This window comes from Pseudorca crassidens, chromosome 16 (genome assembly GCF_039906515.1).
Source record: "Pseudorca crassidens isolate mPseCra1 chromosome 16, mPseCra1.hap1, whole genome shotgun sequence".
Lineage (NCBI taxonomy): Eukaryota > Metazoa > Chordata > Mammalia > Artiodactyla > Delphinidae > Pseudorca > Pseudorca crassidens.
The window spans coordinates 47,791,300-47,816,358 of NC_090311.1; the positions used below are offsets into that span (position 1 = coordinate 47,791,300).

Sequence of the window (25,059 nt, forward strand, 5' to 3'; positions counted from 1 at the left end):
ATTCACACCCTGTGGTGGCCCAGCTGAGGTGACAGGTGCCCACCGCACACCCTCTGCAGGCGTGGCCCAGCACTGCTGCTCTGACCTTTACAGCTGCTGTCATCTTGTCAAAAGCTGCCACACAGCATGACTGTCACTTGGAGGGAAAGCTCAAGGCAGGAACCTGGGCCCCAAATAAAGTAGAAGAAGCTGTTCATCAGGCTGTCGTTCTGAATAAGTCAGTGGGCCGGGTGTGGGGAAGCCGGGAGTGGGGAGCGTGAGGCACGTGGCCTCTTCAGCCTCTCGGCCTCCCTCCAGGACTAGGCAGAGGCCTCTGCTGGCCTCCCTGCCTCCAGACCTGTGCTCCAGCCATCCTCTGCACAGGGCCTGAGGGGCAGAGAAGACCACTTCCCTACCCCAGCCTGACCATGGAAGCTGAGGCCCTTGAGCCAGACAACCAGACCCTCCAAGGTCCAACCTCTGCTCTAAGCCCATCTGCTGCAGAGGCTGGGGGCTGGGGGGACTGGGCTCCCTGCAAAACCTTCCTTAGCTTTACAGGGTCCAGCCCACCATCCTTTTAGGTCTTATTCTCAGGGCATCTCAATCCCAAAGCCTTTCCTAATCAACTGGTCCCTCTGGCTTCTCACAGCCCTTGCTCTATTCCTGCCTCTTGTCAGGCACTTGTCACCCAGTATGAACCGTGACTTCTGCTTGGCTGTGTCCACAGCTTTGTTTTTTTATTTTTATCATTCAATTCATTGGTTTTTTGTTTTGTTTTGTTTTTTGCGGTATGTGGGCCTCTCACTGTTGTGGCCTCTCCCGTTGCGGATCACAGACTCCAGACGTGCAGGCTTAGCGGCCATGGCTCATGGGCCCAGCCGCTCCACGGCATGTGGGATCTTCCAGGACCGGGGCATGAACCCGTGTCCCCTGCTTCGGCAGGCGGACTCTCAACCACTGTGCCACCAGGGAAGCCCTAATTCATTGTTTTTATTCCAGCTTTTTATTACGGAAGATTTCAAACCTATGGCAAAGTGGAAATGAACGTACAATGGATACCCCTCTCTCCACTACCTGGATCTGCAGTTAATACCTGACCGTATTTCCTTTATCATTTATTTATCTAACTCCTCTCTCTTTCTTGACTCTCTGTTTTCATCAATTCATCTTATTTCTTTTTTTTTTTTTTTTGACTGCATTGGGTCTCCATTGCTGCAGGCTTCCTCTAGTTGTGGCGAGCAGGGGCCACTCCTCATTGCGGTGCACGGGCTTCTCATTGCCATGGCTTCTCTCGTTGCGGAGCACGGGCTTTAGGCTCACAAGCTCAGTAGTTGTGGCACGTGGGCTCAGTAGTTGTGGCTTGCGGGCTCTAGAGCTCAGGCTCAGTGTTGTGGTGCACAGGCTTAGTTGCTCCACGGCATATGGGATCTTCTTGGAGTAGGGCCCGAACCCTTGTCTCCTGCATTGGCAGGTGGATTCCTAACCACTGCACCATCAGGGAAGTCCCCATCTTATATCTTGATGCATTTCAAACTAGCTTACAGTCATCAGGCTACTGCACCACATTTCTTTAGCTGGGAAACAATTTTTGTTAAGATTTTTCTTCTTGAAATGAAGAAAAAGATTTCTTGTTTCTTGCATTTCTTCTTGAAATGCAACAAACAAGTGTATCATTTGACGAGTGACAAATGATATGACAAATGCACACACCTGTGTAATCCCCAGCCCTATGAAGACTCAGAACATTACATTTGCCCCCAGAAAGTCCCCTCAGCTCCCTCCCCAGGCAATCCCTGCCCCACCCCCTGGAGGCAGCTACTCCCTGATTTCTTCCTCCACAAGCTAGTTTGCTGTTTTAGAACCTCTCCTCAGGGACTCACAGGGGATGAGCGCAGGGCCTGGCCTGGGGCACTCGGCACCGTGGTTTGGGGATTCATCCCTCCTGTGTGTTGCTGGGTTGGCCCGGGGCTTGGACCCCGGAGGCAGGCTGGAGGCGGCACCTGGTCACTCCTTTTCCTGTATGTGACTGGGCCAGAGTGAGTGTCTGCAGGAAGCCCAGCAGGTGGGGCCCAGCAGTGTGGCCATAGGAGGACACAGTGCAGAGCAGGGCTTCCCTTTGAGGTCCGGCATCCAGCTCTGCGTCATGGCCAGAGACCTTCTGGGGGGGTGGGGGGTGGAGGGGGTGGGGGTGGGCAGGCTGTGCGGGACAGGAGGACCTGCGGGATGAAGGCAGGACACACTGCACAGACGGGGACACTCCTGTAACCAGCCTGGGTCCAGGCTGTCCCCCACCATGATAAGGTCCCCCCTTGTCCTATCCTACTCTCTCCAGAGATAACAACCACAAGGAGTTCAGCTTTTATATGTAAAGACCTACCTAAGTATACTTTACAAGGATATTTTTACATTAATGGGATCATGCAGTACATAGTACTTTCCAGCCGTCTACATAGTATTCCATTGCATGGATGGAACAATTTATTTCATGGGCCTCCCTTGATCAATAGTCAGATTGTTTCTAATAAGTCGATACTAGAAGTCATACTGTAGGACCATCCTGATGCTTACCTCTGCGAGCTTGGGAAAGGAATTCCCTGGAGTCAAGACCAGACGTAGGCCTGCTGCCTTAAGGGGACACCCAGATCACAGCTGGTCAGTGTCCAGTTTCTCTCAAAGTGACTGTCCCAAGCAGCATGTGGTGCTCCCAGACCCGCCCGCCCCAGTGCAGGTCACGTCCACCTGTGCACCTGTGTCAGTCTCAGGCAGGCTAGATGCCCTTTTCATGCTCAGCTCCACCAGCCTTCTCAGGGAGACGCCTGCCTTCCCAGCTCCTCTCTCTGGAGCCCCCAGCTGGCCTGGTGTACAACTTTTCTTCCAGAGAGAAAGCTCTCTGTTCCAGAAAGGATCCATCTCCCTTACCCGGACTGTTCGTCCTTCTGCTGCCTGAGAGCTGGTGGGCAGTGGACTGTACGTGGGACATGCAGCCCTGCAAGCCGATTTTAGACCTTCCTGTGACTTCATTTCCTTCCTGTGGTTGATATGTTGGAGGAATTGGGGTGCAGGGGGAGGGGTTGGGAAGCAAAAGGAGCAGCTTTCTGGGCAAAGCAAAAATCCTTTACCTGCAAGTCTCTTTTGCTGAAATATTGAAACCATCACCCTGCCTTCTACTTTGGAGACTTGCCGGAGTTCAGAAGCCCCCCTTAGGGAGCAGCAGTGCCTGGGGCACAGGGGGCTCTGCTGCAGAGGTGAAGCAGCACCCGAGCGGGGCTGAGGGCAGCAGGAGACACAGGAGGAAGGAGGGTGTCCAGGCGGAGGGCAGCGTGCGCTGCTCCTGAGGACGCGGCACGGGCTGCGCGCTGGGCTATCAGACGGCCCTGCCCTCAGCTGCCGCCCTCCCTCCTGTCAGCTACGTGGAAGAGGAGGCTGCGTCCAACCTTCACCATGAGGCCGGGACTGCCAGGTCCTCTGTGGGGGCTTTCTGCTTCCAAAAGCCTATCAAAACATGTTAGCAGGCCAGCTTCAGCCCACAGCCCAAGAATCTGTTTACTTCAAAAGAGAATTTGTAAGCTCCACCTTGATCTGAGGTGACCACAGGAAGATCTGAAGCAGGACGAATCAGCACTGCCAGGTCCAAGGCTGTGCTGGCATTTCTGAGGCATGTCCCTCAGAGTTAACTGACCTCAAGTATTTAATTGACCTTGACCAGGAGACAGAGTTGGAGGCTAATGACCTCAGGCTAGCAGCAGGAAGACCTGCATTTATCCTGGCCAGCTCCCCAGAAGTCAGGCACCCTAGCTGCCTTCTCTGGATCCCCTAGTATTTGTTTCAGTTGTCAGGAAGCACCAGTGGGGACCCAGAAGCCTGGGGAGCCCCTATGGCCCAGAACTGCATCTTAGCAAATCAGTGTCTCCCACCCTGAAAGAAGGAGATGCTTGGTGAATCACTGTGGTGGGCGTGGGGGGTTGTGTGAGGCACATGAAGGGGCAGGAAGAGCGAGGGGCAGAGCACTCATTGCCGACTTCAGAACCACAGCTGAGACAGGATTTCACCTTCCATGGGGGATTCTCCTGTGCAGGGTCCTCACCTCCTTGCCTCACCCAGGTCCTGGCCTTGCTCCTGGGGTCTCTAGCCTGCCATAGGCAGAGAGAGAGAGACACGGAGGAGGAGCAGAAACCCTAGTGTCAAAAAGCCCCACAGACACCCAGCCTTGTGTGCTCAGCTCAGACAAGGGTCAGGACTGTCTTCAGCCTGTGTTGTCTGGGTTCCTGCCATTTGTGTAAGAGAGGGCCTGGTGGAGAGCACTGCCTGTGCCTTTTAGGGAATACCTTGGCTTCAGAGTGAGAAACCTATGGCTGGGTTTGCCCCTGTGGAGGGTATGAGACTGGATGCCTTTAATGAGTTGGATGGGTCAGGGGCAGTGGTGAGAAGCCCCTGGGTGCTCAAGGCCCATCCATCTCAGTTGTACCCTTTGTGATACCAGGTGAGGCCCAGTGTGCACACAGATACTGGTTCAGACACATATGCTTCCTCGTCAGAGTCCCTGGTAATTCAGTTATGGAGTGGCCTGTCGTAACTGCAAGATCAGAGGGAAGACAGCGCTCAGCCCCTCCTAATACAGACCTTTGGGTGTTGCCCTTGCAGATGAAAATGAATTGATGATTTCTGGAAAAGGATTTAATAATGCAAAGAAGAAGGATGAAGTTATTTGTAGATTTAAGTTCAGTGACAAGCAGTTGTTTGGTAAGTAACCCCCTTGGTGCTGCCAAGTGACACGCTTCCCGCACCCACTGCGTTCCCTGAGCCAGCCAGGCCGTCGAAACCCTTGCTCACCACTCACTGTGGACACTGTGAGGATAGAGGCAGCATGGACAATGCAAGGAGGGACCTGGCTGGGAAGCCTGGCCACTGCTCCCTTCATCTCAGGCCAGGAAGTGATCAATCCCCAGCACATCAAGAGCTTCTTGGGTCAGGACGTACACCTTTCAAGGCTGGGTTGGGGGTGCTGGGTCTATCCTCACTGCTACACTCCCCCCACACTTTCCTCGGCCCTCACTTCCCTTGAGAGACAAGGACTTGAATCTCACGAGTCTGCTGGTGGGAAGTGGAGGCGGCCCCAGGGCCCTGAGTCTGGGCCAGGTGCACTGAGCTCTCCCAGGACCGTGTGGTCACCTGGATTGAGAGAGGATGCCAACTGCCAGGCCTGGGGCCCGGAATCCTTGCTCTGGCCCACATTACATGTGTGATCTTGACCTAATGAGTGTTCTGCTCCCAGCCTCTATTATCTGTACTGTGAAATGGGGCCAGTATGGTAGGTGCACTAACTAAGCCCTATCACATATGTAAAGCTACTGTTTGGAAATACTCAGGCACCAGGTGTCCCTCCAGGAAGGGTGAGAGGCCTGAGGAAGCACACAGTTGGGGCAGCAGATGTGCCCTCAGCACTGAGGTGGGCCTGATCTCCCCCACAGAGCGCCTGGGGACAGTTGAACTTCCTCTTCCTTCTCAACCCTCCCCTGATGCATTGATTTAATATGATTATATTATGTTCAGTGACACTCCTCATTCCAGGGCCATCTGGTAAACCCAGAGTGAGCCCTCGCCCCATCACACTTCTGGGCCATCTCTCCTTCTTCCACGGGTGCATAGAATGCGCAGGGCTCTGCCATTGCCACACTCTCTCACCACATAGTGTGTAGATGGCCTCAGGGAGCTAGATTTCCCTTGGACTGTAATTTCTCAGGAGTGATTAGGACTCAGTAACACGTTTATGTGGAGAGCTAATGTTTATTGAGCACCTACTACATCTGCTAATGTGCTAAGTGCCTTACACGCACTATCCCAGTTAATTCTCAAAAGAAACCTATTGTTATTCCTTTGTGTAGATCTGAAACCAGAGTCAGAGTCAATTCAAGAGCTTGCCCAAGGTCACAAGCTGGTTCAGGAAGAGCTGGAAAGTAGGCATAGGTGATGTGATTGCCCAGTCTGGGCCTTTGACCTCACTGAGATGACAGTTCTTGAGGAAGGTGGGACTCAACCTACCCTCCAGGAAATGTGTTCAGATGTTCCCCTGTGGTCCATGGCTATATTGCTTTCCCACTCTAGATATCACCAGTGTTTCTCTCTGAGTTGGACCAGCACCGGGATCTCACACAGGAGGGCCCATCCCACAGTCCTGAGCTCCTCTGCTGACCACCTCACTGCACGTAGTCAAGGCTGACCAGAAGTGGCCGTACAGGGCTGTTTATCGCCAGGAGCCCTGATGCACTGATGAGGATTGATTTGGTTCTTTTTAATTACATTTTCCTCTGATTAAAACATATGGCAGAACAGTTTAGAAAATATAGAGAAGCATAAAGAAGAAATATTTTAATCAAGGTTTCTATATGTTTTGTCTGTTGCTAGTATGTAAAGTTTTCATATTTTAAGACAAAGCTTTTTAAATGTGGCAAGTGAAATATTTAGTTAATCCGTTAATATTGGAAACTGCTTTCCAGTCAACCATGCTTTTCTGGGCCCTTAGTATGTGGGGTGCCTGCCGTCACCTCCCTCTCCCTGTTCTGAATTGTGAACAGCCTATGGAAAGTAAGTTGCTCCCCTTTGGAATTTTTTTCACACTAATCCCAACCATCCTATCCTTCAGATGCAGATCGTTTCCCCTAACCATACTCGCCGATTAGTTTTCATTTTCAGTCCCAACAAAGGACTAACACAGTTCACAGCTAATCTGACAGTTGAGTTAGATCCAAAAACATTTCCACATGGAAATGAACCATCCTGTAGGGAATAGCCCTGACCTGCGGCAAAAAAGAGAAAAACAATACAAATTATTAGAGATTGTTAATTATAACAATGCTACACAGTAGAAAGCAGGAAGTACAAAAAAGTAAAGAATAAAACGTTACCCCTGATTCCAAATCCACAGATAAGTGCCGGTAATATCTCAAATACCGCTGGTAAACCCCAGTTTTCCTGAACGATAGAAGAAAAACTGAAGTGGAATTGAGGAAAGTATTGAGCGTCACGCAGAGCCTTCTTCATGAGACATATTAGTTCCCAAAAAAATGCCCCTAAGTTAAAAGGAGGCTCTAAAAACACAGACTAGGAATGTAAGAGGAAAATCTTTAGTTTGATTATGATCTGTGTACTTTTGAAGTTTAAGTGTCCAGGTAGTGACACCTAGACTCCAGTCTTTTAAAAATTAGAGAATATTTCTGAACAGATGACAAGCCTATTTTTGAATAAATTTAAAAGAAGAACATTTAAAACTATCTCCACTTTTAGGGAGATACTCCGGAACGTGTCCCTAGAGGCGTGGCCCTGGGCATGGCCCCTCCTGTAGAACTTCATCCCTAACCTCTGATCACAGCCCTGTGGGTGCAAGTCTAGGAGAGAACCTGCTTTCATCCTACACAGCAAAAATGTGCAGGCCAGCATCTGTCCACACAGGGCAGCAGGTGCAGAGCTGTGGTTCCAGGCCCCAGGAAGTGGTGACCTAGCTCCTAGGGCCTTGGGAAGCCTGTGTCATGAAAAAGGCCAGTGAAAGGACTCTTCTCCCGAATCACCGATGTCAGAACCGCTGCAGCCCTCTGGGACCATTGATTCTAACTTTCAGAGGGGAAGTCTGGGACCTGGGGAAGTTTGAGCAGGGTGGGGAGAAAGCTGGTAGGAAAGCCAGCAGTCAAAGCAGCTGGGCCTTCCTATCTTTCTTTACATCTTTTTTTACAAGGATGTAAAGAGTTAGGGTTCAGGAGAGAAGAAGGTTCCACAGCTACTAGCTACAGACTGTCTGAGCCTCCGGCGTGCCACCTCCCAGCTCCCACAAAGTTACAGAACAAGCACGAACAAAGAAGCCCTGTTCCCCTCAGGCTTCCCTGTGTCCATAAATGTCACCACCACCCACCCAGGTGCTCTGCTCACTAACCTGCACGTCGTCCTTGACTCCTCTTTGCTCTCATCCCACATCCAGTCCACCTGCAGGTCCTGCTACCTCTGTGTCCAAACTTACCCGAACCTGGCCAGCCACGCGACAGGCTCACTGAACTTAGAATAAAGCCCAAACCCCTTCTCAGGGCCCACGAGGCCCCGCCCCCTCTCCTCACTCACCTCTTTCCCACAACAAGCTCAGCTAGTTATGCCCTCAGGCCTCAGAACAGGTGCCTACAGCCTGGACCCTCTTCCCCAGGCCTTTCCCCTCATCTGGTTTCACTCCGGTGCTTATTTTGTTCATTGCTTGTTACTTTATTGTCTGTCTCCCTCTCCAGTCCCATAAATGTCAGGTCCTTGAGAGCAGGGCCTCTGCCTGCCTTGTTCCCACTAGACGCCAGAGCCCTGACAGTGCCTGGTGCACAGTAGGTGTCAGAAGAAGGCAGAGGAGAGAAGCTGCTTCTGCCAAAGTGGTAGCTCTGCTTCCAAGGGCAGGCAGAAGGGGAGGGGCGGATGGGTGGACAAGTCCACTGACATTCTTCTCATGTGATTGTCTTTCAGATATAAAAGCCGAGTCTGTGAAAGATACCAGTATAACATGCCCAGGAGTAAAGATAGAGAAGCCAGATCAGTAAGTGCCCAGCTCAGGGGCCAAGTGGGCAGTTTTTGCCACCATGAAGTGTAAAAAATTTAGGAAGCCACCTCTACTGGGGCAGCACATGTCTGTCTCCAGGAGGACTGAGGGCATGCTTCACACCTGCCCTGGTTGGTGGTCCCTGGAGGTGCTCAGCGATCTGCTGTGGCCCAGGCTCTGCTGAGGAGCATAGGATGCAGGAGATGATGTGCCCCAGGGATGGTACCTTTGCTCCAGGCAGCCTTTTGGAGCTAAATTCACATACTCTGTACATACAGAGGAGTCGGGATGGTGACATCATACCGCCATCCCTGGTCACTTCACTCATGGCCACGAGGACATCTCACCCCATGCAGGGATCCTCACTGCCTGGTCAGCCTTCACTGCAGAAGCTGACCTCGTAGTACTTTGGGATGAGCTCCCCTTACCCCTGCTGTCTGCTCTCTGGTAGCCCTGAATGCCTGATGCTCAAAGTCATTACAGTGAGGAGATATTATAAGCTACAATTTGAGTCAAGTGTAAGAACTATGTCTGTCTGGCCTGGTAGTCACTGTCTGCCCCTTTTATGCTTTAGGGAGGTCTTTGTTGAAGTTAGCCTGAACAATGGTGTCAGCTTCATCACCAACAATGTTAGCATCACCAGCAAGAACTGTGCGAGTACCAGGGTAAGGCTCTAGCATCTAAGGCTGTCCTGACACCCTGAACCCTGGGGAGGCAAGTGAAGGGAACAACACCCCAGGCAGGCCCAGCAGGTAGCCTGTGCAGACAGGCCCCTGAGCAGCATCTCACAGGTAGCTCGGAGCCCTTAGCCCTACCTCCAGGAGCTGAACCCCCATGAGGCTTGGGTAGTGCCTTGAGAGTGCTACTAAAAAGAGCACCTGGGGGACACCTTACTGTCCAGGTCTTGCAAACCTTTGCTGTCTCTGTGAACCAAGTGTCACTGAAGGCACATGGAAGAGACCAATTAGAGCCCTAAGCAGAGTCCAGAAACAGTGCTGAGGCTCTGCCCACCCTGGACCCACCTTGCCATCTCCCCTGGCCCTGGCCTTGTGGTGGGGAGCTCAAGGCTCCATCCTGGATTCCAGCCGGGGTGAGCGGGAGAGGCTGGGGCACTGTGTGCTAGGAGACAGGGTCCAGAGCCTCTAGGACACCTGGGCCCTCCAAGTCGGGGTCCCCGGCATCAGGGTCAGGAGGGTGGGAGCAGCTGTGACCATGCTTAGTCAGCTTGGCCCGAGGTTGCAGAGCGGGGAAGTAGGGGAGGGAGGCTACGGGGAGGTGAGCAGGGTGTCCTGCCTCTGCTCTTGCATCCACACCTCTCTGAGGCCCCGAAGCCCCTCCCTCACCCATCTGTGTGTCGTAGCATTTTGTGGTCCTCATAAAACCCCTGTATGTCATACTAGGCAGGCAGTGAGGGCTGGGTTGTCACTGCATGGAGGACTGGGCTTCCTTGACAGGGCTCTGGGGAGAGCCTCTGAGCAGGGCCAGCGGTGGGGTCTGTGGCCCAGGGCTCCACAGTGGCTCTCTGGGTACCAGCCCCGACCTCCTAGAATCTGTGTCCTCAGGTGGGGCAACCAAGTAGAAGGGGGACTGGGAGGACAGGGTGGGCTGGTATGGGATCCAAGTAGCAGGTGCCTGGTCCATGCCGGGACTCTGCTGTGTGTTTTTTCTGTAGGAAGCGAGACTAGATGACAGGAATGCCCCACCAGCTGCCCAACAGCCTCCCGAGGAGCCTCGCTCATCACCACCCCCACAGTTCACCCCCTATGTCAACCCTCTCTACTTCTGTGCCCTCATCCCAGCCCTGCTCCTGTTCCTCCTGATGCTCTGGTGCATCTGGTGGCTGTGCCGCAGGAAGGTGAGTGACCCCTGCCCGCACAGCTTGCGTCCAGCCCTCGCCAACCCCTAAGGGACCACGCCCATACCTGCCCCACGATCCTGCCTGTGGGCGGGTTCCCATCAGCTCCAGGGCCAACACACAAGCAAACAAGGCACAGACCCTGTCCTCCCATCCCAGGCATAGACACAGCCTGGGCTTCTAGGGGGCCACCTGCTTCGTGCTTTCAGCTCCACAGGGAGGTGGCCTATGGACTGTCCCAGCCCCTGGGGAAAAGGGACCCCAGACTTCCTGAGACCAGGGCTGCCCCACAGCAGTCAGGCTTCTGAAGGACTCAGGTAGACCAAGACCCCAGGAGTCTCTGCTGTTGGGGGACGAAGAGGGATCTGCAAGGGCAATGATGGCCCAGAGGGAGAAGGATGCTGGCCAGGAGGATGCTAACCCTGGGGGCAGCTGTGCCTTTGAAAACAGCATGGATCCCTGCCCATCTCTGGTGCCTTCCGTCATTCCTTCATCAGTCATCACTAAGTCACCAGGATGTGCAGGGCCCTGTGCTGCACACAAAGGGGCAGAAATGAAGCAGCCACTACCCTTGCCCACAGGCGCTCACCATCTGATGTCTGGTCTGGTATTGGTAGCTGGGGGGCATTGAGGGTAAATGTCACCTTCAGAGGGTGTGGCAGGTGTGGTGATAATGATAAAGGACAGAGACTGGCCCTGGGTGGGAGAGAAGGCAGAGGCGCTGGCCGGCTGGGTTTGCAAGGACACAGGCCAGAGGTGGGTGAAGAAGAGGAACAAGCAGAGCTGAGAAAGGACAAGCAAGGCAGCATAGAAGCCAGCAGGTCAGATTTCTGCAAAGGGCGAGAAGTGAGGAGAGAAAGCCGGGTTGGGGAGAGGGAGGTGGACTGTCATCCCTGAGGGCTGGGAGGCAGGGAGGGCTGCAGGGGGAGGGAGGGAAGGGGAGAGGAGGAGGGGTGTGGGGAGTGTTCTCTTGTCTTCATATGATGTCAGGGCTGCGGCTGAAAACTCTACCAGGGACCAGGGGCCTTAGTCTGCCTGTCTCCCCCTTGACCCTCCACGGAGGTACCGATTCCCCTTTGATGACTGAGGAGACTGAGGCTCAGGGAGGTGGAGCCTGTTGTTTGCAGACCCACAGACAGTGGGCCCCAAGGTTAACACCCCAAAAGGCCATGGTCTGTCCCCCTACTGCTGCTGAGCACGGTCCCCTCCTGTCTGTGTGTCTGAGCTGGAGCCCTCCACATGCCTTCTATTCTAACCTGTGATTATCACCATGCCCCACAGTGATCGTCCCTTGTTGTGGGTACCAAGTAAGAAGGAAAAGATGGATGGAGGTGAAGAAAGCCATTAGGGAGGGAGCTGTGACCCCCAGGCTAGGGCGTGAGAGTTGAGGGAAGCCAATTCATGCTGCAAAGACCTGGTAGCAGAAGGTATCACTTCAGTGGAGGTGAGTTTTATGGGCACTAAACTTTGACCACTTCAGTTTTGACCATTTCCATTCTAGACCATCAAGGAGCCACCACCAGTGCAGAAACCAGAAAGGGTAAGAGGTGTGTTTGGTCCTGATGTTGTCAGCATGCCTGATGTACACACTCACCTGAACAGAGAGGCCCCCTGCTGTGTATGGGGATATGACTTCCCCCGCCCCTCCAGCTCCCACCTACCTGGGCAGAAAAGCTGGCAGAAAGAAGAGAGTGACAGAGGGCAGGAAGGGATGCAGATGAAGAAGTAGGCTCAGAAAATGTCACCCAGACAATATCATTCCTGAACTCCTAGCATGGCCTGATCGAGGACCTTTATCACAGCTATGATCCCTCCTGATAGAAATGGGCTTTTTCTCAATTCCCAAAGGACTGTTAGTAGGATGGTCCTTCCCAGGACTCAGGTGAGTTTTTGAGAAAGGATCCCCAGGTTTCAGGGACCTGGTCGCCCTCCCTGGGCTCTGATGTATGCTGGGCTCCATTTCCTTGGTCTTCATCCCTGGCTCATGTCAGGGTGAGGGTCTTGGCAGGGTTGGCCTTTAGGGACTGGGGAGCTGAGGAGGGTGGAGGGACTCTTACTGGGCATTGAGCTTTGAAGGAAGCACAGCCCAGGTGAGCACAGGGACCAAGGGCCAGGTGAGGAGGATGGGGCTGACCCGGGGTAGGGGCCCAACCCAGGGCCCATAACAAGTAGTTAGAGCAGGGGTGCCGTGTCCATAGGCAGGGGGACCTGGGCCTGAGATCTTGTGGGAAACAGGGTCACTGCCTGGGCTGACGTCTACACTGGCTGCAGTGTGGCCTGGAGGCTGGATCTGCCAGAGTCGGGTGAATACAGCCCTGTCACCTGCTAATGCCCACACCCCTGCCAGCCTCCGTCACATGGCACAGCCTCACGCCCAGCTTCTCCTGCAAGGGTGGCTGCCAGGAACCAAGGGGACAGGATAGAGTTTGTTGATGTTTGGAGAAGAGCCATCTTTGTAAACCAAAAGGAGTTGGTGTGTTTTTCACATGGAGGCCACTCTCCTACGTGCCAGGCGCTGCTCATTTGTCCTTGATTCTCCAGCAAACATTTGCTGAGAGGCCAGTACTTGACAGGAGCCCAGGCAACAGATGTCATTTGTCTGCACCCAGGAGCTGCCAGACAAGGATGCAGACAGTGTTTTCTCTTCCTCGGAGCCAGAGGAGACATGTCAAATGTCATGCCCCACAGTGATTGTCCCTTGTGGGTGCCAAGGAGGCAGGATGAAACGAATGGAGGTGAGAAAGGCCCTTGGGAAGGATTGGTGACCCCAAGGCTGGGGAGCAGGAGGTGAGGGTAGCCGGTTCGTGCACAGGTCTGGACCCATAAGGCATGGAAATGAGCTATGGGTACTGGACTACAGTCACTTGGTGCCAGAGAAAAGCCAAAGCCCTCCCGACCCTAGTGGCCCAGGGCAGGCCAAAAAGTATGAGGGCTCATGTTCCCATCACCACCAGGGTATCCCCCTTGGGATGGGCCCAAGTCTCTGGATGTTGGTGGGTGGCCCCAAAGGGTGGCTGTAGTGCTATCTCAGGGAATTGGTGGGGACAGAGCCCTGACAGGCCATCTCAAGTCAGAGGGGACACCACCCCTCTAGAGGCAGCATCTATGCCTGTAGCTTCCTCACAACCACTTCTGCTTTTCAGGGAAAACTGGATACCTTGTGTGACTTTGTCCAGCACTGCAACCAGATGTCATTGATGTGGTGTCCGCCCAGGGACATGGTAAGCAGGGCACAGGTAAGATGCTCCCCGTGGGCTGCGGTCTTGCTTTTGCCCTTGACAGTTGCCTCCGGGACTGTGGGTCAGAGAGCCCTCTCCGGGCATCTGCCGAGAGGAACGCCCAAGGCGTGGAGACCTGGAGCTCATGAGCCTCCAGACGATTCTCAACATGGTGCCCGTGCATTTCCCCTGCGTCCTCGTCTCAAGGATGTCAGGACCTTTCTTCTCCAGAGCAATGCCCAGCAATTCCAATCTTAAGCGAAAAGGGCTGGAGAGGCCTGTTGGACTCCCGTCCATCGTCCCTCCCCACTGCCTACCTGACCCTGTGGGACTGCTGGCTGCATCCCATCCATGAGACCCTCCTGGGCTGCTCACTCAGCTGCAGCAGTGGCGGAGGACATGGTGACACCCCCTCCCCAATGTTGTCTGGTCAACACTGACTGGTTTTACCAGGTAGTAAAGATGCCCTCCTTGTGTCAGTGCCTGTGACAGTGGGGAGAAGCCCAATTTCTCCACTTGTCATCCTTGTTATTTAATAATAATAATGATAGATAATTTTATTGCGTCCTTTCCGTGGGTCAGTTGCTCAAGAACTTTACATGTTTTCACTGCTTTAATCCTCCTAGTAACTGTACAGGTAGATACGACTATTATCCCAACTTTACCAAGGGGGTACTGACCCACAGAGCGGCTGAGTGACTTGTCCCAGGTCACAACAGCTGGGAGGGGCAGAGCTAGACTTGAGTTCTGAGTCTGGGCCCACCTTTCTCACTGCTCTGCCCTGCTTTTGGGTCAGCACTCATGGTCTCATGATGGTTACCCCCAAACTGCCAGGCGCTGCCCTACTCAGGCCCCTGGGGCCCAAGGAGGGCAGTGGTTTGCCTGAAAATCATCTGCCTGGCCATTCCAAACGCAGACCCTTTGCATAGACCGGGCCAACCCTATAGTGAGGGCTGCACTCACCACCTTCACTGAATCAGACAAACATTGGCTCTTGGTGGCTGGGCAGGTGGGCGTTTGGAAACTCTAGGCAGGCCTGAAAGCCTCTGGACACTGCTGGTGACATACCTGAGGCATGCTCACACCCAGCAGAGACACTGTGTGGTGACAGTGGTGTCAGGGCTCCTTTGGCAGCTGGGCTCCCAGTTCTGGGTCTGAATCGAGCTCTGAGTCCCAGCTTTGATTGCACAGAAGCCCCATTTTCCACCTGATTCTCCTGGAGCCTCTCCCAGAACCAGCCCCTTGATAGTCATAAGAGCCCCACCCCAGCCTTATGCCCTGAACAGTGGAGACACCCACCCAGAGATGCTCACTCAGGATCAGGAGGGACAGAGCAAGACAGAGAGCTGAAGCAGAGGGAGGCAAGAGGCAAGAGGGTGGACAAAGGGAAGATGCCAGGTATGGCCTTCCTGCCCAGTGAGGTAAGGGCAGGGGCCCTGAGCACCTCTCTGAAATGGTCCCATTCCCAGGGCCACTCTTCGAAGCTCAGGTTGGGGTAATGGCAGAGTGATGGATTAGGGGGCCTTACAGCTGCCCAGGGCTCTGCCAGGCCCCTGCAATGCCAGCTCTCGAGTCCGCACAGCAGTCTGTGGCTCACAGTGACCTGTGTGCTCGCTGGAGGCAAAACTGAGGCCTGACACATCAGGGGAGTTGCCAGGACCACCCAGAGAGTAAATGGCAGCAGCCAGAGCTGCCTGAAATCAACCCTGCTCATCCTGAGAGGGGCTGGGAGCCCGTAACTGAGCCTGGTGGATGTGACCCCTCCCACTCCTCTGCCCCCATCCCATTTGACCTTGTCCCTCCCAACCTTAGTCCTGGAGACCTAGTGTTGTAGGATTTCTGTGGACACCCCAGGATTCCAGTAGGTGCAGGAGTGAGTCCTGATTCCTTTCTTGAAGGCCTCAGTGCTCTGGTCCCAGGCTTAAAGTTAATCTTGGTCTAAGTGACGGGGTGTCAGCTGGGACCTACAGTCTCTGCAGACCACAGTCGGCCCCCAACCCCAGCCCTGAACGTGCAGACGTAAGTCTTCCGTCTGCTCACTGCAGACCACCCTGTGTTCTGCTCAGACAGAATCTTGCCCAGACCCTCTTCACCAGGCTGTGCTGGAAAACAGAAGCCGCAGGAGAGGAGGTTCCCAGCAGCACAGGTGCACAGCCTCTCTCTCCTCCTTCCAGTTCCCGATCCACAGGGAGGTTGTTTCCAAACTCCTCAGCCTGGACTGGAATTGCAGTCAGGCCTGCGGATGTGAACGTGCTCAGAATGTGAACTGTGGAGTCTGGGGTTGAACTTGTAGGAGATACTGCCTTCTAAAACCTCAGTCAGCTGCTTGTTTCAGTCAATCCAGATGTTTCTGCACTTCAGCACAGTACAATGCAGAAAATTCTCAAAGGCTCAGTTTACCAAAAATCTCAGTGTTTTTGTAGCAGAAGCAGTCATTCTTGTTTACTGTAACCTTCTGTGAAATGACCGTGTCTCTCTGCCCCACCGCCATCTCATGCCCAGAGGAAGTTTTCTAATAAGCGTCCCTTCTAAAAAGTGTCCCTTTTGTATAAGTGTACACACATATACAAAATGACACAGCAAGACTCAGTTTAGTTTCTTAGTCTTGAGCCAAACCCTGCCCCCAATCCAAGGTCCTGATTCTCTTCCTTCCCTGCCTTTTCCAGGGCAGCCCATTCAGTTCATGGAAATCAGTTCTAGATCCGTCAGAAAAATCGGGTAAAAATGGGAAACCTTCCACTTCTCACTGAATGTGATGCTGACAGTGGTACAACTGTCTCCAAGAGAGTGTGACCTGGGTGCCACCACCATGCAAGGCCCTTTACACAAGGATCTCATTCATTCTCCCAACAGCGGCCGTTTATACAGAGTAGGGGTCGCCAGACACTGAGCACTTTACACAGGCTCACTCTTTTCATCCTCCCAAAACTCTGCGGGGGAGGAAGCTGACCCCTGAGCAGTTGAGTCACCTGCCCAGCCGCATAGCATGAAGCAGTAAGGCCAGTACCAACAGTCCAGGGCCCAGACCTCACCCTGTGCTTGGCTGCCTCTCTGTCCTGCCAGATGATCACTCCTCTACATTTTGAAGCTGAAGAAACCGAGGTTCTGATGTTTCATGATGGGCTCAATGTGACAGAGTTCTGGAGGGGTACAGCAGGGCTGTGAACAGAGCCCAGGGAGACTCACTTCCAAGTCCAGGCTACAGCTCCTGTAACCTGCTATCACGGTGATAGGGAAACAACTGGAAAGTAATTCCTTCCTCTGTGCAGTGTGTTAGATGTGCAAACAATTATGAATGTTAATTTCTTATTTTCACACTGTGTTGCTTGCAGACCTCCTCTAAATATGAACACACAAATATTTATTGGAAACAATCGTCCTGGGTAACGATAAGAGCTGCAGAGAGGCCGTATGATGCATTCATGGCCAAGGAGCTCCTGAGTTCCTATCTTTTGACCCCACCCACAGAGGGAGCACCAAGGCATGTGTGGTCAAGTTGGGGCAGGACTTGAGCCCTCCAGAAAGTCCCAAGTTGACAGATGTCCTTCAAGACAGTGACCTTTGTGAAAGTCCCAGATCATAACTTTGGGACAGTGATAGCAGCCTGCTCCTCCATGCTCGACAACCCTCACCCCCTACTCCTCACACACACACAGACTCTCTCACACACATTCACACATACAAACACGCTCACATGTGCACGTGCGCACACACTTCCCTCTGTAATAAGCAGGAAATCCAGAAATGGAACCAAAGCTCCAAAGCACTGGAGATCAAGGTTCAATCAACCATTTGCCAATCTCTTAAACATCCCTTCACTGTGGAGTCGCTGAGTTGATGTAAGAAGTAATTGGTCACTGGCTTAGATCTCTTCGTTAATAGAAAACCAGAGGGGAGGGAGACCCCCCTCAGCCCCTAGTCACCTCCCTCACCCCCTTATGATCACACAACAGACTCAGGGGCTCTGCCACTACCCAGGGGCCTCCACCACCACCTGGAGCCACTTGCTTCTCTCCCTCAGCCCACGTACACGTCCCGCTACAGCTCCCAGTGACGGGCTGCAGCTGAGGGAGAGGAGCCAGGCCTCAGCACAGGTGCCCTGCAGTCGTGCTTTGAGGAAATCAAAGGGGTCCTACAGCAGATGGTAGACACTAGGTCTAGAACAGTCTTTTCACCGTCTGGATAAATAAGCAGGAATAAAGGAGCTTAGAAATAAAAATAGAAAATCCCAGTCTATTCACGGTAGCAATAAAAGAACTTACCCACGCGCAGGTGTGACAACGTGTGCTGACCTGTAATAAAAAGAAACCACAAAACTTTACTCTTCGCTAGAAGAGAAGACTTGAAAATACAAAAACCTAGACCACAATGTCAGCTTTTCCCAAAAGAATTCATGGGCTTAATGCTGCTTTAGTGAAAATTGCAATGAATATTTTTAAGGAATTTGATCAAAATGATTCTAAAATTCACCTAAGTAAATGAACTGTTAAGAGTAGTTAAGGAATTTGGGGTGCAGTCCTAGGGCAGGAAGGGTGAAGGTCCTGCCAGTGAGGGAGACCCTGCTGGTGGGCTTGAGAGAAGAGGGAACCAGCTCCAGTGCCTTGGGGGCTGTGTGGCCCAGGCGCTCCCAGACTGACTTGCGGGAGGGCAGAGGCGGCCTCAGAGGATAGGTAGTCTGGATATGGGAAATGGAGAGGCAGGGAGGACAACCCTGGAGCAGAGGAGCACAGAGGGTGCAGCTGAGACACAGGGACACTTTGGGTGCGTGCGGGCAGTGTTGGCAATGGGCCAGGAGCCGGCGGTTGGGTGGCCTGGTGGGCCAGGCTGGGCACTGGGGCTGGATTCCCAGACAGTGAGGAAGCACAGCTGAAGGTGTGAGTTGAGGAAGAGGAAGCCAGAGGAAGTTGATTCCATGAGGCCTGGATTGGGGGGTGAGGGGAGGAGGGGAAGGGCCAGGTGACCAGGGGAGAGGAGACACTTGAGTCAGCCTAGGAAGGGAGCTGAGGGCCTGGACAGGCAGTGGGTGCAGAGCACGGATGGGCAGCTGGAGACACTCGTAGCTCAGGACAGGGTTCGGGCAGACTGAGCCCCGAGGCTGGGCCTGGGGACCTAGAGGCTGAAGAGGCCTGCAGAGTAGGAGGCAGGGGATGTGAACTTGGATGACACAGGACCCGCAGGAAGGTGGCAGGAGAGGGCAAGCCTGGGCCGTGCGTCTGGAAGGGAGAACGGCCAGCTGGGGGTGGAGATCAGAAAAGGGGAATTGCTGATAAATGATCAAAGAAGTTGCTGTCTGCCGAGAGTTCAGGATCCCCTTCATAGCGGTTATTGTGGGTGGTTGGAAAAGAAGCATGCATTTCCTCGTGAATATTTTCCTGTGTTGCTTAGGTTCTCTATAATGGGCAGGTACTACTTTTATGATCAGGAAAAGTAAAAATGTTTATCTGTAAAAGAGAAAATATTAACTTATTGAAGTCTAAGGTGATTTTACATAGAAAGTTGCTAGAAAGTGACATTTACCAAACTATCTCAGGCTTGTCATGCCGGGGAAAGTCAGAGTGAGAAATCCCTTCCCATCTCTGGGTCTGGTTCTGCTCTGCGCCCAGAGGTGCGGGTCCCAAAGCAGGGTGTAGTTCCCGAAAGCTTCATCAGATCAGACATCCCTGTGGGTATGGAAGAGGACAAGGTCAGGCTCAAGGTGTTGAAGATTTGTTAAGAACATTCTTTCAAATTCAAGGGGGGTTAGGTGTTCTCTTTTCCTAATGTGGCTACATTACCAGGGAAAACCACGATCATTCTAAAAGGTTACTAAGGATTTTAAAAACTAGGGTGATGAAAATGACAGCCCCAGGAGGAGCAGGCAGCGCTCAATGGCCTTTGTCACTCACAGGCACTCAGGGTAACACTTCACGCGTGAATGGCAGGCTCACGGAAGCCTGAAGTCTGCACACCACGTGGCGCACCTATAGGGACCAACAGGCCAAGACAGACCCAGCAGGGGGATCAGGGAACTCTGGGCAGCAGGAGAAGGGTGGGCTTGAGACAGGGAAGGAGCTCGGCAGGCCCCAGAGGCCAGGGAAACCGCAACCTTCTGCTCCCAGTTCCAGAGGCTCCTAGTGACCTTCTGTCTCTTCTGTCCCCTGCAGGGGAAGTGCCTCAACTTCGCCCTCATGAAGCCCCACTGTGGGCAATTGCACTGCAGCCCTAAGGTCTGCCTTCAGCCCAGCCAGGAGTGCTTCTCCGTCAACAGCTGCTGCTCACAGTGCCAATACCCCCCGCCCGTGTGCTCCAGGCTTCCCTCCAGGATGCAGCCGCTCATCTCTCCCCCTGCCCGGCCATGCTGCGGAGCCACGTTGTCACTCCAGCCCCCATAGCCCAACCTCTAAAGCACCAAGAACCCAAGATTGTTAAGAGCCCTTTGTTTGCTGAATTAGACATGTATACTGAGACTTGGTTTACAGTCGAAAGGCGTTGGAATTTGTTGCTGATCAGAGTTTGTTACCTGGTGAGACGTATGTATACTGCTCCTGCCAGGACAAAGCACCCCGGCATCCTGTGGGTGTAGACATGATGAGTCCCACTCCCCAAAGCCCTGGTCACCAAGGGCTGGGACGCGTGGAGTTTTAGTCAAATTCTGCTCTTTGAACAAAGCCCAAAACGTCTTTGAAACATGAATAGTATCCTGTGTCTCCTTCCCTAATCTGACGCAGAGAGAAGTACTTGAATTTCTCACCTCCTTCACTCCGTGCTCCTGGTTTCCATTTTTTGGCTACCTCCGTTGCGAACGTGTCTCAGAAAGAGACGAGGCCCTCTACAGTTCACCAGCCGGAAGTGCATCTTCCAGAAATGCATCTTCTCTTTCCAGGTAAACCAACCGGTCCCTAGGCCCAGGGGAATTTTAGAGGAGTCTCTCCATTTCCATAAAGTTCCACCTCCCCTATTTGCCATCTGCCACCATAGAAGAAACCGTGCTTCCGACAGAGATGTTTTAGCATGCCGTGTCCTCCCCACCACCCAGGGCGTCTGTGTGATACTCCAGCGCCATGCATACAGCCCACGGGAGCACTCAAGGAGGGGTCCCCCGGGGTGGGGGGCCTTGGGGCAATAACCAGTTGTCCCTAATCTGCATTGATAGTGAGTTGAACTACTCTCCACCCTCACTCCCATCTCCTTGAATGTTATATTTATGCCTTTCAGTTGAATTTCTATAAGACAACTAGAGGTAAAAATATGTCAGGTTTGGGTTTTTCATCTGTACTGATTGAAGTGGATGGAGAGTGATGACCGTAACTTTCCCTACGTTCAAAAAAAGAAAATGTACTCACGATACCAAGGAAAGTGTGTGAAACTTTTTTTTTAGGCAGAAAGGGGGTTTAAATAAAGTGAAATCCTATAGAGAGATTTTATCTCTTCCTTAGAAGTGGAATATTTTAGATCGTTTGTAACTGGTGAAAGCATTGTCCAGGCCTGAGAGTGTCAGGGACACTTTTCTGAACCTGGTTCTGTGCTCCTACATTATATCTATGTGTCTGTGTATACCTGTAAAATAGTACATACCCATCTCTGAGACTCTGAGACCCTAAATGGAGAAATGTATCTGTGATTCAATAACGAGCCTAACGTGGCCCTGGCTGAAATCCACATGTCTGTTTATTAATGGATGTTGAGAGCCTTCTCATGTTTAGCCCATCACTCCTTCCTGACCCCTGAACTGAGGAGGGAGGCAGTCATCACTTTCATCAGGTGAGGGGAGATCTGGGAGGGACACAAGCCCACAGCTCGGCACCCACACCCACTGACCCCGGCCTCCCTTTCTGCGGTGGACTGTAACAGGAGACAGCAGGAAAAGGGAGTTTCCTTGGCAGTCTCCCCCTGGGCCCCTCTGTCCCCCTGCCTTCCTTCCTTCTAGCTCATCCAATCCCTCTGGTTTGGCATTAACCAGGGGCTCCTCACCCTAGTAAAGAGGAAAGGGGGCACAGCCCTCAGCTGACACCTGACTTGTAGGGCGGCCTTTTGTCCCAGATCCCCCTTCTGTCTGAGTCCTGACATGGAGCAGGATAGCTTTAGGTAACAGGTCTCACATCTGAGCTGCCCCAAGCTGAGACCTGTACACAGAGGAATATACTGGGCAGTGCTTCTTCCTTATTTTAGACTAGGGCAACAAAAACGTACATTTTCTGAGTGCCTCTTGGTGTCGTGTAAAGCAGCCTCTGTAGACTCAGATGGACCTCCAAGCCTGGGCCAAAACTTGAGCTTCTGGAAGCCAGGAACCTCCCTCAGACCCCCGCAGGGTCAGCCACAGGCCTCCTCCACAAGCACACAAGTAGAAGCCACGCACACGCACCCCCGCAAGGGAACTTGGGTACCTGGCAAAGCTGTGGCCTTAACAGCAGTCCTCCCACCCTCTTGTCTGTGCATCAGGACCCGGCGTGTGCCCACGATGCAGAGGAGGTCGGGGTGGCAGAAGGGAACTCCGTTTCTCAAGCACTGCCCGGGGCTCCTAGTTGCGCTGTGCTGGGCAATCTGCACATGTGTCCACTCTGTGTCATGCTCTCATTCTGCTTTCCTTTCCACATTCCTAACAGGGAGCCGGGCCCTTGGTATTGCCTGACTGTTTGCAGTGGGAAATGAGTGCCCCGAAGTCAACCTCTTTTCCATCTTGTGTCAAGACTGAAGCTCCTGAGGGGCAATGCTTTGTGTCTCTGAGTGAGGGAGTAGAGTGGAGAGGGCAGGAGACAGAGGTCTGGGGTCAGACGGGCGCTGCCCATCACTGGACTCCAGAGAGGTGGCTGGGTGGTGAGCAGGACTGGGGACCCAGCCTCACCAGAGCCACCAGGACTGCAGGGCCCATGCAGGCCGGGCCCTGGGTGACTCAGGGGCAGCCACAAGGACTACTGATCGGGGGCCTTCTGCGTGCAGGACTCTTGCCCAGCCCTGGAGAAGGAGGAGCTCTCGGAGCGTACAGAAACTACATTCGTAAATATGAACAAGCCCATTTTTTTTTTTTTTTTTTTTTTGCGGTACGTGGGCCTCTCGCTGTTGTGGCCTCTCCCGTTGCGGAGCACAGGCTCCGGACACTCAGCGGCCATGGCTCACAGGCCCAGCCGCTCCGTGGCATGTGGGATCTTCCCGGACCGGGGCACTAACCCGTGTCCCCTGCATCGGCAGGCGGACTCTCAACCACTGCGCCACCTGGGAAGCCCTGAGCGAGCCCGTTTTTAAACCATGAATCTTTCAGGGGAACCACACAATTTGCACACATTTCCTAGACCATGTCAAAACGGGGCCCAGTTGACTCATGTTCTCCATCAACCGGGGATTTTCATGGAAAAGTTTAAGAAATCCTGCCCTTTGAAGTCTCCACACAGGAGAGCCCAGCCTGACCTGCTTCCAAGCTGGGCAGAGGCAGAGTCCACAGCCGATGCCAGCAGGACAGGGCGGGAGTGGCTGTGGGTCCTGACCCACGCGTGGGTGGATAGGCAGCCAGGCCCCGATGGGGCCAGATGTTGCCAACTCCATGGGGTCCATGCTTGGCCTTCTCTTGCAGGATCTCCTGCTCTCTGCACCGTGTCGTCACTGGCCTCTGTCCCTCCCCCTCTCTGTGCGTCTGCTCTTTCTCCCACATCTCTGCCTTCCTGTGCACAGTTCCTGGTTACGGGTCCTCCGCTCAGGTTGTCTGGCTGCTCCCCAGCGCCCCAGCCCTGGACCATGGCTGGTCCAGCCACCAGGGTCACGTACAAACACGGCTGCTGTCAGGCCCAGCACGGTGCCTGGGGGCGGTTTTGAGAGTCTTGACAGTGGGCTGAGCAGGCACCTCCAACGTATTTTCAGCATGTTAAGGAGACTGACCCATCTGTCTCTCCATGAGTTGCCCTTGTCACCCTACATCCTTCATTCCTACTCATTTCTCCCACCTACTTTGTCCTCCTGACACCCTAGGAAGCTGGGCCACGTAGGCAAGCAGAGCCCCTCATGTCCGCTCTTCCCTGCCCCCAACGCCTGCCCCTTCTGTGAAGGTCCCACACCTGCCTGCCGCCTCCAGTCTACAGACTGGGCTTGTGACGGCTGGGAGAACAGGGCTTGGCTTGGCAGTGGAGGTAGAGAGGGGAGACCCTTAGGTACAGGAAACGGGGTGGTGCAGTGTGGGTTCAGTTAACAGCAAAGCCACTGTATTCATTTGCTTGGGCTGTACCCAAGCTAAGTACCACGGACTGAGTGGCTTAAACAACAGAAATCTGTTACAATTCTAGAGGCTAGAAGTCTGAGATTAAGGTGTCTGCAGGGTTCTTCTGAGTCCTCTCTCCTTGGCCTGTAGATGGTTGTCTTCTCCCTGTCTTCACATGGTCTTTCTTCTGTCTGTGTCTGTGTCTTAATCTCCTCTTCTTATAAGGACACTAGTCATGTTGGATTAGGCCCACCCATATGACCTCACTTAACTACCTCTGTAAAGACCATATCTCCAGTCACATTCTGAAGGTCCTGGGGGTTAGGGCTTCAACAGGTGAATTTGGGGAGGGCACAACTCGGCCCATAATAGCCATGTATCAGGAGCACCTCTTTTCAAGTAGTGGGTTCTAGGGAAGAGGGGGGTCCTGGGAAAAGACTCCTACAAGCTTTGGAGACAAAAAGGCCACAGGTCCTGCTCAACTCCATTGTGATGGGCAAGTTGGATGACCCCAGGCAGGTCACCTTCACCTCCATAGTGCCCCCAGCTGTGTGAAGACAGAACATGACTGTGTACGTAGCTCCCTGCACTCACATACACAGTGGGGGCCCCTCAGAGGCAGCTCCTGCACCGAGTTCCTGGCAGTTTGAGGCAATGCTGGGTTGGGACCCACTTGCTGCAAGATCAGGAAGGGCCTTGGCCACTCATCCTCACCTTTGACAGGTGAAGAGCTGAGGAAGTGTGTGTTGCAGCCCCACGCTTATGATCCTTGTGGAGATTCTGGGGCTCCAGGGGACATCAGGATGCCCAGCACTGCAGCTCATGAGCCCAAAGATGACAAGGGGTTTTCAACCCAAAGACACAATTCCTTGTAACTGGAAATCCGGAATTTTCATTCCTTATTTCTCTGCTACCCATGGGTGGTAGGTATCCCAAGGAAGCAAACTCTGGCTCAGAGAGCAGATGGCCGCCACAGGAGGTGCTCACCATGCAAGCAGAAGGACGTAAAGGGGAAGGAGGCCAGGGACGGGGGTCCTGCCCTGTCTCAGAGATGGGCTGGGCCTAAGTCAGCAGGAGTCTAACCCTGGGGGCCCAGGGGGCAGAAGGCACAGGGGGCTAATGGGCGTTGCCTACGGTCCCACCCTCGCCCCCCAGGGGCCTTCCTGTCCTATAGCTTCAGGCACTGGGTGCCCAGGTGCCTTGTTGAGGACAGGATGGCAGGAAGCTGGTGTGATGTGGTAAACTTCATGTTCAGAACTTACGTTTGCCTACTAGCCCAGTTTAAAAA

General features: G+C 53.4%; 1 protein-coding gene across 1 annotated transcript in view; it reads left to right on the plus strand.

Moving 5' to 3' along the window:
* The window catches only part of ANTXRL (ANTXR like), a 36,420-nt gene extending 16,440 nt beyond the window's left edge, over positions 1–19,980 (plus strand). Inside the window, exons 9-16 of the mRNA XM_067708894.1 lie at positions 4,621–4,719; positions 8,464–8,533; positions 9,111–9,201; positions 10,209–10,391; positions 11,893–11,931; positions 13,001–13,126; positions 13,674–13,781; positions 19,753–19,980. Of these exons, the coding sequence (XP_067564995.1) occupies positions 4,621–4,719; positions 8,464–8,533; positions 9,111–9,201; positions 10,209–10,391; positions 11,893–11,931; positions 13,001–13,126; positions 13,674–13,781; positions 19,753–19,980 (944 nt within the window). The remainder of the gene's footprint in view (positions 1–4,620; positions 4,720–8,463; positions 8,534–9,110; positions 9,202–10,208; positions 10,392–11,892; positions 11,932–13,000; positions 13,127–13,673; positions 13,782–19,752) is intronic.
* Positions 19,981–25,059: the final 5,079 nt, after the last annotated feature.